Source organism: Pogonomyrmex barbatus, unplaced genomic scaffold (assembly GCF_055798465.1).
Source record: "Pogonomyrmex barbatus isolate J1 unplaced genomic scaffold, ASM5579846v1 scaffold1, whole genome shotgun sequence".
Lineage (NCBI taxonomy): Eukaryota > Metazoa > Arthropoda > Insecta > Hymenoptera > Formicidae > Pogonomyrmex > Pogonomyrmex barbatus.
In genome coordinates this window covers 7766841-7784190 of record NW_028297098.1, presented here as the reverse complement: position 1 = coordinate 7784190, position 17350 = coordinate 7766841, and the positions used below count along the sequence as shown (strand labels likewise).

The following is a 17350-nucleotide window of genomic DNA, read 5'->3' as shown; positions in this document are numbered from 1 at the left end:
ACGTGTTATATCCATGCAAATATTATCAAATATGTTTATATGCGAACAATTAAATTTGGCCTTGCGAATTAAAGCGATCATTTTGATTAAAATTATTACTTTAAAATTTAAAAATTGTAAACATTGAGAAAAATACAATGAATATTAGAAACTTACAAATATTTTTTCAATTTAAACTAAAAATTAATTAATTAAGTTATTATTATATAAATAAGTGAGATATATCTAGACAAATAAAGAAACAAAATTATTTCAATGAACCTTAGCTAAGTTTGAGAATCAATGGAATAAATCATTGCTACATAATATTTTTCAATCGATATAATTATGATCCTGAGAGCGCACAAGTCACGATTAGTTGCCGTATTAATTTGAATCCAAAAAATAACGAAATGAAAGTAATTAATTAAAGTGTATATTAAATTATATAATTAGTAGATAATTAAGCAGAATTATATATGTGTGTGTGTGTATATATATATATATATGTATATATTTTGTGTAAATCATGTAAATCGTATAAACAAGATAGTATATATGTATGAATGTGGAAAGTTCGATGAATAAAAGTAATTTAAATAAAATTGTAAATCAAATTTCTTTCTTGACTTTTGAAGCTAAAGTGAATAAATATTCTATTATACTGGTTAATTTAATATTGGAAACTACCTATTCTGTATATTAAAAACATTAAATAACGGTGTTTTTAATGTTCAAAATAATTAGTCACTACCTTCCAGTATTAAATTTCTATAAATTTCTATAAGAGATATAATAATATTGCTGTTGTTTTTATCAGTTCGTACGCAAAAGTTGTTGCTTTCCTCTATCCAACGTTTAATTTCTGCTACAGCATTTCTCTTAATCTCATCGGTCTTATTTAAATGTGTCTTTGCATAAATTTTCTGCTCGTTCGTTAGCTTCCAACATTGGTGAACACTCACCATCATAATAGTAAGTGTACAACTTGCGTCTTCTAATCACAGAGGTCAGTATGACGCGACACCAACGAATAAATAAGATCAAAAATGCATCGAGTGACATCACAGTATAGATACTTTGTACTCTCGATCTCTGTTTCCCGCGCCACGTGACCATTTCATCTTGTTAATAAATGAAAAAACAGGAATATAGTAACGATAAGAATACTACTTATGCTTTATTTATAACTGTTTATAATTTTTCTATGTCCTGTTACTATAATAATACGTTCCTGTCATGTTTAATTTTATTGGAAGTAGCTAATAATATGACGAATGATTCTACGCGAACTCACATTCCATTGCTGAGTGCCCATATTGATTGTACTGTATAATAATATATTGTTGAGAATTTTTCTGCATAATCTTTGCTATTATATATTTTTGATAAATTAACTTCAATAAAACTGTGCCATCTGCAATAAATAACGCAACAAATACAGGAATCATCTGTAAGAAGTGCTTATGATAAACGTTATCAATTCTCATGAAAAAATACACCAAGGAACCTAGAACTTAATTGCTAAATTCTTCATTTTACACTGCATATCAATTTTCATCTTATCTTCATCTTTTAAATAAAACATAATTTTTCATAAAAACATATATTAGCTATCTATAATATATTATCTATAATTATATTAGCATCTTTGCCACTTGAAAAAAAAATGTAAGAGAATTTATTGTTGTTTTCCTGCGTTGCTGATTTATTTTTGCTTATTTAAAAATATGATGATATATATATTTATTTTCATATCACACTATACTTATTATAATATATGATATGTTATAATACATAGTTAGAAATTACAAATTGATAATGTATATAATTGCAAATTAATAGAAAAGATATGAATTTTATATTTAATTTAAAAATATATAATGTCAGAAAATAAATAATATGTGCATAAGGTGTATCTATAATATCTAGTGCTGTTTTTTAATTATATATGTGTGAATAATTTGTGTGTAATAATTTGTGTATAATTTAAAATCTATGCTTGCGCATAAATGTTAATTTGTACATGTATTCATACATGCATAATGAAAAAAATCAAATGAAATATGTTCTAAATACGAAATACATATATTTTTTCCATGTTTTTACATAATTTAAAAATATAAACTTTCTTAAAAGTATTTTACTTTCTTAAACTTTCTTTTTTTTATATTTCATTTTATTTTTTATTATCGGTATGATTATTATTCGCAGCGAAAAAGAAAATGATAATATTTTTTTTATGACAAACTCATAAAATAAAAAAATCAGAATTTGCCGTCTATATAATAGTAAATAGATTCAACTATTACTAAAAGTAAATATTTTATATCAATTCTGAATCTATTGCTTCGAAACGATAAGTTGGTCATTTTCGTCACTAATAAGCCAATCGCGATTTTCCTCGATCAAGTTCTTCCAATATTCTGAAAAAGTAAATGTTTGCATTATATAAACTAAATTTATAATTGCTTGAGTTTAACATTCTTTCAAGTCTAAACTTTTTTCAGAAATGGAACACATATTGTGTTATTTTTAAAAGTTTAGAGAATCGATGAATATAAAAATGAGGCCAAAACATAAAAATTCAAAATAGCGAATCTAATATAACAGATCCAAGAAATTATTATCCAATAAAATGTTATCAATGTTATAATAAAATTGTTTATAATGGAGTCTTTTAAGTTATTAAATACGAAAATAATGTGGATACATAATAATTCAAACTGGCGAATCCAATATAGCGAATATAAGAAATAAAATATTATCAGATTATAATAAAATTGTTTACAGTGGGGTTTTTCATGTTACTAAATACGAAAAAATAATGTCAAAATATAAAAATTCCAAATAATCGATCTAAAAAATAAAATAGCATCAAATTGCAATATAATTATTATAGAGGAATGCATTACATAGTATCGGAGATAAAAAATGACAAATTCTTAAAATTGTTGTTTTTTTTAAATTGTGATAGTCAAATTTGAGCAACAAATTTGTATTTAGCAAGCAAAAATATATCGAAAACTATGACTATTTACATTTATAATAAAAGATAAAATCAAATTTTATTGGACAGTATATATTACAAAAAAACTATCTCATTTTGCTATGTCGAAAAGGAAAAATCATATCAAAATAAATCAAAATGCATTTTAAAGTTAAAAATTGATATTTTCATGTGACATTAATAAAATTTATAAAAAATATTTAGTACTGCTACTATAACATCAAAGATTCTCAAAATTGTTATTTCTAGCCTCTGACGTCATTTTTCTCGAAATGGTGACATGATAGTCAAATTTTGACAAGATTATTCGGAAATGATATTCAAACTATTGCAAAAAATAGGTCAAATTTTATTAAACAGTATTAGTTCGAAAATTTTCCAATCATTCTTCTAAATAATTTTTTAAATCTTATGATTGTATTTATTCCAATATTTTGCAATTAAAGCTTAAACAATTTTCTTTAAAATAAACTCTGATTGAACTGAAGCTATATATATATATATATATTACTAATACTATTAACTATATATTACTATAGCTTAATATTTACCAAAAATATGATTTTTTTAAAGATTCTGGATATATGTATCACTAGAAAGGATTAAACAAGTATTACACAAATACATATTTTAAACTCAGATGAATTCTCAACAAGCTTAATGCTCGTTACGATTGCTGGCAATTACTGCGATCTTTTAACCGTAGTTCCTTTTTTTTTTGATAATACTTACTTAAGAAGAAATATCCTTTGCTAAGCATGCCGCCATTTATTTCGTTTTCACATAATTTACGTAATTACCTGTTAACTCCTGAAGTGTACCATCAGTGCCACCATACTCGACGGGCAAGATGTTAACTGGGATATCCTTGAAACAATCCTGCATCGTTTTTTGCGTATAAACGTTCAATCTGCTCTTCATCTTCTCGTTCATGAAAGACCTGAAAATCTTTACGACAACGTTGACATATTCCGGCGCGTTAATTATGTTCAAAACGGAAATTCTTATAGGATAAGAGCTCTGCCAACAGTGGACTAAGTTCATTATTACATGGGGTCGCATTTGAACAGCGTGACGCATTGTTGGATTGGCCACGTCTATAAACAATGCAATACCGTACACGGATATCGCGTTGTAATTCTTCATCGCCATTTCTGTCGCCAGCACACCAATCTGAAAAAACAAAAATGAATTAAAGTATTGTTTCCTCAGAATAACTTCCATTGCAAATGAGGTTATACTACTTCAATTTTTACCTTACATATGTCCGATATTTTGTGTATTCTCGGATCATGCCGAGTGCCACGTATGATGATAACCACTCTTCCTTGATTGTCTCGCTTTCGCAAGGGTAAAAATAATCTAAATACGCAAACAAAGTACTTCAGAATTTTCTGAAGAAATTAATATATCTTTTTAGTTATTAAATGCATTTAGTAACATTCAAAAATTTTTGATAGAGTTCACAAATATTTCAAAATAATGGTCTTTACCCCATATTAAGTAACTCCTGCAGTTCCGATTGAAATGGATCCTTATTCATGAACCATTCTGGTAAGTCAGATCGTTGTTTATAATAATTTTGCATTCTCATTTTAGTTTTCTCGACATTAAACTTGCAAGTTCTCAAAAATCGCAAGATAAAGAAATCATCTATGTATAAACCAAAAAAAATCTCGATTAAAAAGACCGTAAAACAACGCTAAATCTATCATTAAGTATTACACACCACACACACACACACACACACACACACACACACACACACACACACACACACCGCGCGCGCGCGCGCGTACCTAAGCAACATAATTTTGGAAACAAATTTTTAATATTTTTATACACATTAATTCTTAATATCTCAACAGAGATAAATATATGTTAATAAATTTAGATCTGTTTTATTATACTATGTTCTGGAAAAGAAAAAAAAAATTTTTCTTTAATCTCTTAACAATTACCATTCTATTTAACTAATTAGAATTATATATACATAAATTTATATTCACTCGCGCGATATTGCGGCCATGTAGCTGCAACCATAAAATTAGCCTACGTGGCAACATTTAAAACCTACATTGCGCCATTTAAGGAATGCAAAACGCTGCAGAATTTGGCAGCATGCAAATTTTAATCATCTGCGTCTAATGTAGCTATGATTATATATAGTTATAATGATAATTATCAAGCCGGAAGTCAAAATATTTATTAAAAGAAGTCAACTCGCGTCGATTGGAATCCATCTAACATAGTTTATGGAGTTCATTATCGAAAAATCATCCAGTCTTTAATCGTTCTAAATTAACAAGTAATAAGTCAATGAGTCGAACCGATCAAATCACACTAAAATCGAAAAGTAATCAACGACAAAGTAATAAACGACATAATAATGTTATGTTATTTACGCGAGTCCGAGTATCCGATTTGCAAAAATCGAATTCAATCTTATGTTTGATTATTACATATATAATTAAATTCCTTAAATAAGTAAGTGTCGAAGAAAAACATTATATTCTTGTGTAGCTGCTGGCTTTCTTCTTTAAATTCTAATTTCTAGAGCGAAATAAACCCGACTATTTGACTCTATTGTCTCGTGAAATATAATACGCATATATCACAGATAGACACATATTATACAATGAAATATGTTACAGTACATATAATAATTTAATTATGTCAATATATTTGGTAATTTAATTATGCCTTGAATTAAAAAGGTGCTTAATCATTAATATTTACTTTGATTATTAATATTTAGTAAGTTCCTTAACCATAAATTGTTACAAATAATTCTTGAAAAAAATTGAATCATGTTTTGTATAATCTAATCGAATAATTAAATTGTGCCTTATTTCATTTATTTCACATCTGTTTAAAATTATAATCAGGTATTTTAGATATATAAATTTTATAGTTTTTATAGTACATAAATTTATATGAATATATAAATTAGAAATTTAAATCTTATAGAATTTATAATGAATGTTAAAAAATTGATGCAATATAATCGATATAAAAAAATGACGATATAAAAAGTTAAAAAGCAAAGCGTTAAATAATGCAAATTAATACAAGTTCTATTTATAGAAGCTAATAATGCAATTGCTATATGCAGCTGTATGCGCATGCGTAATTATGATCTCAATTATACTCTATTAACAATATATAACTACAATGTTGTTGATAATACTGAGACTAATGCGATCTTAATTTTCATATTAAAACTTCCAGAGTTTATTTTCTTCACGATTAAAATCAATTATTTAACATTTTAGTAGTTTAGTTGTATATATAAACATATTATATAATACAAAATTTAATATTTACTTAATAGTAAAATTTAATTAATTATTCCATTAAAAATATAAAGCGATTAAAGGGTCATTCTGATCTATGCTTGCAAAATTTTATAATTGTTTAAATAATCAATAGAAGAATAAATAGACATAGATTGAAAACTTATTTGCCTTTATTATTTTAATCTTTGAGAAAAAAAGAACAACTATTAGGATACAGAAATGTGCGCGATTTCAGTCCTTTTTTAGCCAAACCTGATGCGTATCGAAAATGCGAGTTGTCTCGGCGGCGAAATGGATATATTTTCGTAGACTCAACGGATTTTAAAAATTCAAATAGATTCTTAATTTACACGTCAATGGTTATCGCTGGAACTAGAATCAATCACTTTTCTGCAAAATTAATAAAATGTGCGGATGTTTTTAAAGAAAAATAGTGACTTTTGCTAAATTTCTGATGTTTTCTAAATAAAAAGTAGATAAAAATGAATCAATCAACTCGATTTTAGTTCCGACGATAGCTAAAGATATATTGAATAGCAGTAGTTAAAATTTGAAATCAATTAGATAGCATAGTTTCGAAGATTTTTATTCCGCCAGATCGGAAAACACTATTTTAAGAAAAAGCATTTAAAATTAAACATTTTTCATATTCGTCTATATTTATCTGTCTCTTAATCAGCAATTCCAGTTCCAGACAGGATACTTTCGACCTCAAAAGCTTATAAAAGCTCATTATTATGAGTACAATAAGTAGGGATGAATCCAATTATTGTCTTTCACAAAAATCAACTTTTGCATTCCTATGTAAAAATAGTCCTATGTAAAATTCAAACTACTTGGAATTTCTTCATGAAAATTGAACTACGTTTTTTTGGGATAGTGTACTTTCAGAAAATATAATAAAAACATTTTTATTTTTGGACTAGAAAGACCCTTTATCTTTAAGTATTTTATCAATTTAAAATAACACAAACATTAATTAAATTTCTAAACAGATATTAAAAATTTGTATCTCATTATAATTTATAATATTTGTCATACAAGTTAAATATACAAAGATATTATATTAGATATTAGTTCAATGATAAAAACTTGAACTAAGTTATAAAAATGAACAAAATTCGATATATTTACCGAATATAATAACAATCTTGAATATGAAGTCTTTTATAAATAATCAATTTTACTTGCTTTTTGTCCTAAAACTAACGTAATATATATTACGATACCTATTAGAAACTATTATGATACATTGGCATTTTACTATTAGTATTTTCGTTTCTACTTTCGATTCTTATTAATCTTTAAAATACATAATAAATAAATACATAATAATTTTTTCTAATAGTGTATATACTTTTACATGCATGTCTAATCTCACAAAAATTATTTTTATACAGAAATGAATGAATGTACATAAATTTTATGTACGGTAGTAAATTTTGATTAATTACTTTATTTAAAAAATAAATATATTTATACTAATAATAGAACTTATTATTATATATTATAAAAGAATTTATAATAAATTATTTATAATAAATTTATTTTTATAACGTATGCGTAGCATGTATTATTAATATATATGATACATACATTAATAGACTCTAATTAATAAAAATTTATCTCAAATGATCCCAGATATGTATGATGAATCGTATGTAAAGATAAAAATGTTGTTAAAGAACTATTTATTAAGAGACTAGACAATAATACATATGTACATATATACATAATGTAAATTCTGTTTAAGAATCATCAATTATAATATCGTAAATTGCATTTCTTTTGTATACATTATAATTCATTAATTCTGGATGATAAAATAGAATGATCTATTTTAGATATCTTTTGGCATCGACGTGATGTTACGCTCAACTTAAGTTCTACATTGTGCGACAAGGAATATGAAAAAAGTCTAATATATAACGTTTGACTTTGTTTGGAAAAAAAACGAAAACTGAATTAAAAATTTTGACCTGACATAACATGATGACCTGATATAAAATTTGCATTGTAAATTTTATTGCATTATTCTAATATTCAATAAAATAATTTATAAAATTTTTATTCATAAAGTTTAATTTTTTAATTGCGACAACAAATATGTGAATTAATTTTTATTTCCCATGTTATAGTCATATATTTAATAACTCGCGTGTTAAAATATATTTATTTTAAATGTATAAATATTCCTTGCATTTCCGATTAATTAAAAATATTTAAAAAATCAATCAAAAAAGACACGTATGATTTAAAAAATGCAATGAAATGCAATAAAATTTACAATGCAAATTTTATATCAGGTCATCGTGTTATGTCAGGTCAAAATTTTTAATTCAGTTTTCGTTTTTTTTTTCTAAACAAAGTCAAACGTTATATATTAGACCTTTTTCATATTCCTTGTCGCACGGTGTAGAACTTAAGTTGAGCGTAACATCACGTCGATACTAATAGATAAATCTAAAATAGATCATTCTATTTTATCATCCAGAATTAATGAATTATAATTGAATTGTCCCGAGCCGTATTTTAACGCGTTCAACCGATTTAAGAAAATTGTTGTCGCCTTTACCGGTTCGCACGCGCAAGTTGTCGCTCTCCTCAATCCAGCGTCTGATCTCCACGACTGCGCTCTCTTTCGTCTCGTTGGTCTCGTTCAAATGTACCGCTGCATATCTTTCATCCTCGCTGGTCAGAGCTTGCTCAGCGCGCACGGTGCTGTCATCGTGCGCGCTCGCCATCGCGACGATGATGAATGCGAATCGTCGTCCACCGTCGTCTGCGAGTCTCAGAGGTGCACTGCCATCCGCGATAATGCACAATCAATAGATAATGCGATGCACAACACGTGCACTTTGGAATCATCTCTGCGTGAGCTTCAAGAGAAATTGCGCCATCTCCAGTGGACAACAGTGAATCTGATTTTGCAAACTTGATGAGTGCTCGTTGCTTGTCCTCGAGAGGCACAATTGCAAGGAAACTTTAATTTCTAAATTCTTTCGTACCGTACACCTTTTCGACTCTTTAAACGGAATGCGTATAAGTTTAAATTCAATTTAAATTATTTAAATTAATTTATTTGTATGTACCTTTGACTAAACTATATTGAATAGAAAATAATAAAGAACCCGAGCGAATCGGTACAAAAAATTATATTTTGAAAGATTATAATTATATATAATATTATGAAAAATAAAATAAAATAAAAAATCTTATAAAAGAAAATTTGTCTAGCGTTACTAAATCTTGCAACGCTAAAGAAAACTTCCATTGCATCTTTTTGCATTTGGCGAAAGAAAAATAGCACGCAAATAATTTATAATGCATTAGCATAAAATAAGCAAACCTGTTTTATTATAAATAGCGTCTTATTTGATATTAGCTGACACGAATACTAAGTAGTCTGGATGCTAAAAATTCAGAAATTACTAATAAAAGTTTACATATAAACTATATTTATTATCTCGTATATTTTTTTTAGCTTAATCTCATGAGAAAACAGTAGTGTCAAGTAAATATCTAGAAAAAACTGATTACTGGTTAAAGTTAATATATTTAAAAGAATAAAAACTAGCTAGTTTTTACTCTTTTAAATATATTAGACAACAATTATGCAATAATTGGCTAGAAAATTTTATTTAAGTCTTGTCCGCAATGTTGTAATAGATTCTGGACATAACACTTTAAAGTAAAACTAGTCAATAAATAATCAGAAATTAGAAATATAAATTATTGTTTAACAAAATATGCCATAGCTAATTGTTAATCCCTTTCTTATTACGTCTTTTATAATCGCATATATAATATCATATTATTTCATCATATTATTATCTCTTTTAGATAGTATGAAATATAAAAATCAAATAGTCCATTTTATCAATTCATCAAATATGTCCATTTTATTATATATTTTATACATACGAAAAAATACATTTTTCTTTTGAAGCCAATGAGAATGAGTTTTAACAAAACAGCTCAACAAAAGGGATATAAACAAAAAGTCGTCACTTTGTCAAAACTAAGTGATATAAATAAAAACGCATTAATCAGCTAACTTTATTAATCCCTTTTCAAAAAATTCTGCGGCAATATTACAATAAGAAATTAATTGCTTTAAAAAATGATATTTGCAGCAGGAATTCTGTTCTTCTTTTCGATGAATTTTGCTTGATTTCAAAAGTTTTCTATTGTTACGCAAAAATGACGTCGCTTTCTTACAATAATTTGTTAATACGAAATACAGACTCGAATACCTTTTGATGAATGCGCAATAAATCTTGCTCATTAGCGTGTTAATGTTATTCATCAAAATTTTGCGTATGCGTAACTTGCTTTGCCAATTGTAAAACGCAATTAGTTCGAAATTGTCAATATCATATTCGTCTACATCTCCAATTCCGATTCTAAGCACCTCGTTTTCTCGAATCACGTTATCAAGAGAAATAATCATATCTTCCCGTATACCATTCACAACTCTTCGTTGAAGAAGATTGTTAGATACGCGTAGCATTTTTTTATGTCGATATTGTACCTGCGCATGAAAATTTAATGTTCATGGAAGAATAAAAATATTAAATATTGTAAAAAATATAGTAACTACGAAACTATAATTTTCAAGATAAATTATTTGTACAAATAATTTATCTGTACAAATATCTTTTTTATAATTTATTTTGTAATTTATAATCTATTGTAATTTTATAATTTATTTGTACAAATAATTTTTTTTAAATAAAAAATAAAATTGTATGCTGTTGTAATACTGTTCTAATTAATATTAAAACAATATTACTGCATAATCAAATTCACGAAAATTAATGTACATTAATACAGCTGTAGATCAATTCACAAAAGTACAATTACGATATTTCCTCATCAATTTTAAAAAGAATCATTTTTACTTTTACATCATTTTTATAATGCTAAAAAGTTATAATGTAAATGGGCAAATGAGAATCCCTGTTTACGCATTGTGTGCATTGTTAATATTAAAAAGTTATAATTTCTTGTAATTTTTTCTCTTTTACTTTGTTTATTTTTTTCAAGTTTTAAACTGATGTTGATTCTAATGTCTTACCAGCTGTAAAAGATTCACAGTCTTGTGAAGAATTATATTTTTTGTGTTATTTGACTTAATCCAATTGTACGCATTAAATGCCATACCCAAATACGTCATACCTTCGTGTAGAAGACGATCATAATTGATTTCATCTAGTGACTAATACAGTGATAAGAAATTTATGATGTAAGCCGTAAACGAATACGATTGAATATATAAATATTATTTATTATATTTGCAATAATACTCACATGAACTTTTTTATTTAAAGCTCTACAGTCTTGATTTTGTTCCATCTCTAGGATTGTTAATATGCTTGAATAAAACAATGCATGTCTTAAGTATTAGCAATCACTTTTAGCAATAATTATTAAATTTCAATAATAATAACATTTTTAATTTATACAGAATATGTTAAAAATCTATCTCGAAGATATTTAAAGATTAATATTTCTGTTATAACGAAAATTTATAAATGTGTCGTACATAAAATTTTTTCGATACATTAATAATATTCTATATCAATTTACGAAGTAATATTGCGAACTCTGTTGAAAATTATATTTAGAAATTATCTAAAATGTGTGTACGCGATTTATTTACTCCAGTAGAAATAAATTTAGTAGAAATAAAATGTAAACAGTAATACAAACCTTTTCAGATTAGCATGAATGTTATTTAATCGTTCAACCTCGATCGCTGTGAATAGCAATGTACATACAACAATAACCATAATTGCGTACCCTGTTTCCGGAGCTGAAGAAATGCGAAGTGCCACCATTCGCTATTCGTGTGTACATAATAGAGTTTTCAAGACAATCAGAGATACAACGATCACGATAATATTAATTTTTTTTATTTTTCTATTCTTTAAAACACGATTCAACGTATGACACAGATGTTATTTGTATTCAAATTCACCTTCATATTTATATTTATCTATTCAAAGATCTTAATAGAGGATGTTCGACAAAAATTTTCCCTCTTTTGAAATTTCTCTCTCTTTATACAAAATATACAATTTTATAAAGATTCGAACATCGAATAATAAATATGATTCGAGAATACACAATTCATATACGGGTAACATTTGTTAGACATGATTTGATGAGAAAAGAAAAAAACGAATTAAACAATAACTAATAAATAATAAAAGTTAAATAATAGAAAAGTAATAATAAAAATTATAAAATTTTAAAATTAATCTTTTATACTTATGCATATACAAAATATTTATTGTAAAAAACGCGATTATATTATAAAGATAATTTAATAGTTTTATATATTTTTTAAAACAGGCAATACAACATTATACTTTAACTGATAATAATTCTAATAAAAATATATTATACATTTTATGTTCTTTCTTATTTTTTGTACAAAATATTATGTAATAAAAAATGCCAACGTATCAATTGTTAGATTTTCACTTTTTTTTTGAGTTATATGTCCATATGTATTTTGTTATATTTTCCTATTTTTATTTTTATTTTTAAACGGAGTAAAATTGTATTAAAAAACTGCCACTAAATTATACTATATTTCCATTTAATGTCTTATTTTTATTCATATTGAAAGACAGAGCACTTGTGACGAATATCCTCAGTATACTTTTTCGTCGAAGGAACTTCCGCGATTTCATGATTCTCGTATTGCCGTGAAAGAACAATCTCAATCTTGCAAGAATCCCCCAGCGTGTAATACGATTTGACGTACTGCACTGTATTGCTTACGGAAAAAATATTAATGCACAAATTTTTAATTTATGCAATTAATTAACAATTTAATGTTTGTTAATAAAATTTTAGTGCACTTGTTCGATATAATAGTAGCAAATGTCCCTAATACTAAAAATTCCAGAAAGAAAAGTTTCTTAAAGTCATCGTAATTTATCCTTCCTTAAGGTTAATTTCGAGAAATATTATGCAATTTCTACAGTCAAATTTTATTTTGATTCTTCTTCCAAATATCCTCAGATTCCTTATCTCAAAACTATATCTAGTTGTGATATAAAATCGTCATTGTATGTACTGTTTATTATTAAGATTCGGTTCTCTCACGGCGCGACATGGGTTGTGTGTCAGAGGCGAGAAATGACATGTAAAAAGTTTTTTGCGTCATATAGCTTTATCTTGTACTTTTCCGTTAAAAACATGATATTTTCGTATTCTTAAGGTCCGATTGCACCAATGTCATTCCAGTTCTTCGCTTAGTTAAGGTGCGTTTAGAGTAAGTGTTACTTAAAATTTGCTAGCATTACACGAATGCCACGAAAATATTACTTGGTTAAGTGGAACTTTTAGTAATTTTTCATGTTTCAATATTGGATAATTTAAGATAATCTGTAATATAGTCATAGATACCGCAAGGACTCAAGAAAAAACCAAATATTTATTTTTAATTGCTAATAATTAAATTATTATATTAAGAAATTGCAAAAAACTGGTGTGTCTAAGAAAACGATGAAGAAAATAGAAAATTTTCGATCAAGGAAGATGGAGAAAGAAAAAGGAATTGTTTAATTTGTAATAATAATAAAAACGTAAGTTGATTGTAATTAATTTAATATACATATAAATTTTAATTGTGTCATATCTCTTTACTTTTATTAATTATAAATGACTGAGGAAATTGAATCAGAGAAAAAGAGAGTACGCAGCACAAATTACACAGCAGAGGAAAAAGCTGTTCTCATAATGTTATTAGCAAATATAAAAATATCATTAAATCCAAAAAAACAGATAAAATATCGTGAAAGGACAAAAGTAATACTTGGGAGACTATCACAAATGAATTACCAAATTATTTCTAAAAAATTATAAAATTACTCGTTTTTTGCCACAATTAATTATTGTAATTGACATACATTACTATTATATATTGTAATTTATAATACAATTTTGTAATAAAGTGTGTATGAGATTTTAAAAATATTTTAAAATAATAAATGTTAAAAACTAATAAGAATATGATATTTTTACCTGTTATGTGTATAATTTAGATGATCTTCAATCTGTTCTAGTATATGTATAACAGAATGTTTCTGTAATCGAAATCTTCGAAAAAAATTTAAATCGTTATATTTTTCAAAATAATTAACACACACATGTATATTTCGTAGTATCCCGTAAACAATTAGATCGAATCGATGCATCTAATTCATCATCGTCTTCTAATACATCGAAATGTAAATCCATTTTTCTAATTAACCTTCAATATATAATTTATACAATAATAATAATTGCGCGAATAATTGTGACGACCAATGGTAAGATTTCTGTTCTTTAATATTTTTTAAACGATACTGAAATTACCGCTTAAAAGAAGTGCAAGTTAGAATACTATAAATATTATTTATACTTTGCAATCGGGTCTAAAACTTATAAAAAATACCAGAAAGTAAGATATCTGTCTAATAAATCACGTAAAAGTGTAAAATAATTCTTGAAATAATGGTCACTGCTCAGCTATCAGAAACAATTAGATTATCTAGTGATCTAGTAATTTCTAATAGCTAGTTTGACATATCATAGACCTCTCTTGTATGATATGATTGTATGTCAAATTTTGACATTTTGTTATATAATTATAATTAAATATAACGCATAGACAATGTACTTATTTTCTATGCTTAGATATGATCCAATTAATGAAATATTTCAATATCATTGTATTTCAACATATTGTTATTTATATCGATACTTAACACATGTTGTAATATCTCGTTATTGAATTGATATTGATACTTTGTGATATCTTCCGGTATTAATTACATGTATGTAATACAAATAGGTGTAATACAAATAGGTTTCGTAAAAAAGCAAAAATAATTTCTGAAAATATAATAGTATATCATATTTGTATAATAATCAACATATTTGTATAATAATCTCGATTGACGTTAAGAGGGCTCTCGTAGTAGCGCCTTATCATTTGTTATATTGCGTTTCAGCGAACACAACAGTTGGACAACTGATCACTGAGCGCTCTTTGAGCATAAAGTGATCAGTAAACAGTTTCCTGAACGTTTCTAAACATTTATTGACATGCGCAATATGTATGTACACAAAAACCTTTATTTAAAAATGATATATACCGCATTTTATTGTGTCGTGCCATTCGTATTCACAGAAATCACAGTTCTCTTTTATAATTTAATAATGGCTGTTAATAATTTCATACTTCTGGCTTTGTTAGATGATAATATTATGGAGAGAAATATAATAAGACATTTTGTCGAAGAATTGCAAGCTGAATTACCAATAATTTTATGCAAGACGTCGTATACGTTGGAAAAATGAAAATTATTATGAAAGATCCATTATACAATAATATTTAAAAAACATTTTAACATGTCGAGAATAGTTGTAGAGGTAAATCTTACAAGATACAAAGTGATAAAAATTCTCCATTTTCATAATAAAGTGTAAGTCCCGTCAAGCTTACAACATGTTGTACTCACTGAGTACTTGAAAATCGCTTAGAAAAATGGCGTCCGCTCATTGAACATGTTGTGAGAATACTCATGCTCACTGAGCAAGCGCGTTCAACGAACATTCCGCCAACAGTTGCACAACTGTTCGCTAAACGCACCCGCATGAGCGCGCGAAATGTTAGCTCTATGATTAGCTTTTAATCACTATTAATTTAAAAACTATTAGCCTCGGCATTTTCGTATTAGAATTTTCGTTTTATTTTTAAGTCAGGAATATATCATAAAAATTTCGGGTTGTTCGCGAGTTGTGAGACACCCACAACTATATATATATATATATATATATATTTAAAAAATGATTGTTGCGCGCGCGCGCGCGCGTGTGTGTGTGTGTGTGTGTGTGTGTGTGTACAATTGTAAATTTTACTCTAAACTAATTAAATTCATTATAATGTTAGATGTTTATATAATAAATACTTATTTTAATATCAAAATTATATTTAGTGCATTTTTCCAAATCTCGTTACTTTTTTAGAAAATTAAATCTTTATACAAGCGTTTTAATTTATAAATTATCATGATATTTCATTAATTCTTCAATACTATTAATTTTTCAATACTTTTCAAAGATGATATACTTGACGACTTTTTTATTTTTTTTTACCTTTTCGAGATGATAATTTTATATAGTTATGATATGCGTATAACTAGATATATGCAAGGCATTTGACTCAGAAGCAAATATCTTCAAGTGATAAGAAAATTATTACATCTACTGTACACAGATTGTACGCAAAACAAGTGAAAAACGATCATGCCAACAATGATAACAGATTAATCATTTTAAGAATTGTTCCAAGACCAATTATAAATGTATATTTAAGATACGTTTGTCCTCTCGAAAAAATGAATGATATTTTAGGAATGAGATATTGATAAAAATAATTCAAAAATCTGCAGATAAACTTTTCAAAATTAATTTATTTTTTCCTAAATAGATAAATTTTTGTTAACTCCTCCTCGGGTTCAAAGACATCAGATAATCTGTCATCTTGATAAGTTCAATGTTACTTCAATTTTTGAGGCAATAAGTTATCTCATTATCATCTTATTGACCGTCGAAAAACTAAACGATTTTAATAATTGACCATCCTATTTGACTATCAAGAAGTAATGTTGTGTATTTTACGGTGAACTGATTACTTCTATGCATTTTAGAATACGGATTTCACTCGGCTTTGCAAAAGTTGTGAACGACATATCTTTTTCGAATCTTGAATTGTCCTGATCACAAGAATTTTTTTATCGACAGTTTTTACACATTTTTTTCTTAATTTGTAATTTTTACTTTTTGTTATTTGATTGTTGCAAATGAATCGAAACATCTAGAATTTGGTTTCTTTTGCGTTTTATATATATTAATGATATTCATGATGTATTTTGGAATTGACAATTTATGTAAAACTTAATCGTAGCATAACAGAACACACCATGACTCTTGCTCTCTTATTAATTTATTGCGTTTGACATTCTAAAAAGTCCATTATTGATGTAATTGTTATTTC

The 17350-nt window shown here is 26.4% G+C and overlaps 2 protein-coding genes across 3 annotated transcripts; both read right to left on the bottom strand.

Annotated features, from left to right (window-relative positions):
* Positions 1-2044: 2044 nt before the first annotated feature.
* Positions 2045-9131, bottom strand: LOC105433141 (retinol-binding protein pinta-like). 2 transcript variants are annotated; one of them, XM_011648278.3, is made up of 6 exons: positions 8864-9131; positions 4483-4642; positions 4246-4351; positions 4040-4162; positions 3790-3937; positions 2045-2405 (listed from the first exon to the last, which is right to left on the bottom strand). In XM_011648278.3, exons 1-6 carry the CDS (start codon positions 9030-9032, stop codon positions 2323-2325), a joined length of 789 nt encoding a protein of 262 aa, XP_011646580.2. In that variant the 5' UTR covers positions 9033-9131; the 3' UTR covers positions 2045-2322. The 2 variants fall into 2 exon arrangements, with proteins under 2 accessions (XP_011646580.2, XP_011646579.2); XM_011648277.3 differs by having other exon boundaries at positions 3790-4162; positions 8864-9130.
* A 1057-nt stretch (positions 9132-10188) lies between these two features.
* LOC105433142 (uncharacterized) lies at positions 10189-17266 on the bottom strand. Its single transcript, XM_089074817.1, has 4 exons — positions 12004-17266; positions 11602-11665; positions 11369-11509; positions 10189-10822 (listed from the first exon to the last, which is right to left on the bottom strand). Exons 1-4 carry the CDS (start codon positions 12129-12131, stop codon positions 10334-10336), a joined length of 822 nt encoding a protein of 273 aa, XP_088930943.1. The 5' UTR covers positions 12132-17266; the 3' UTR covers positions 10189-10333.
* Positions 17267-17350: the final 84 nt, after the last annotated feature.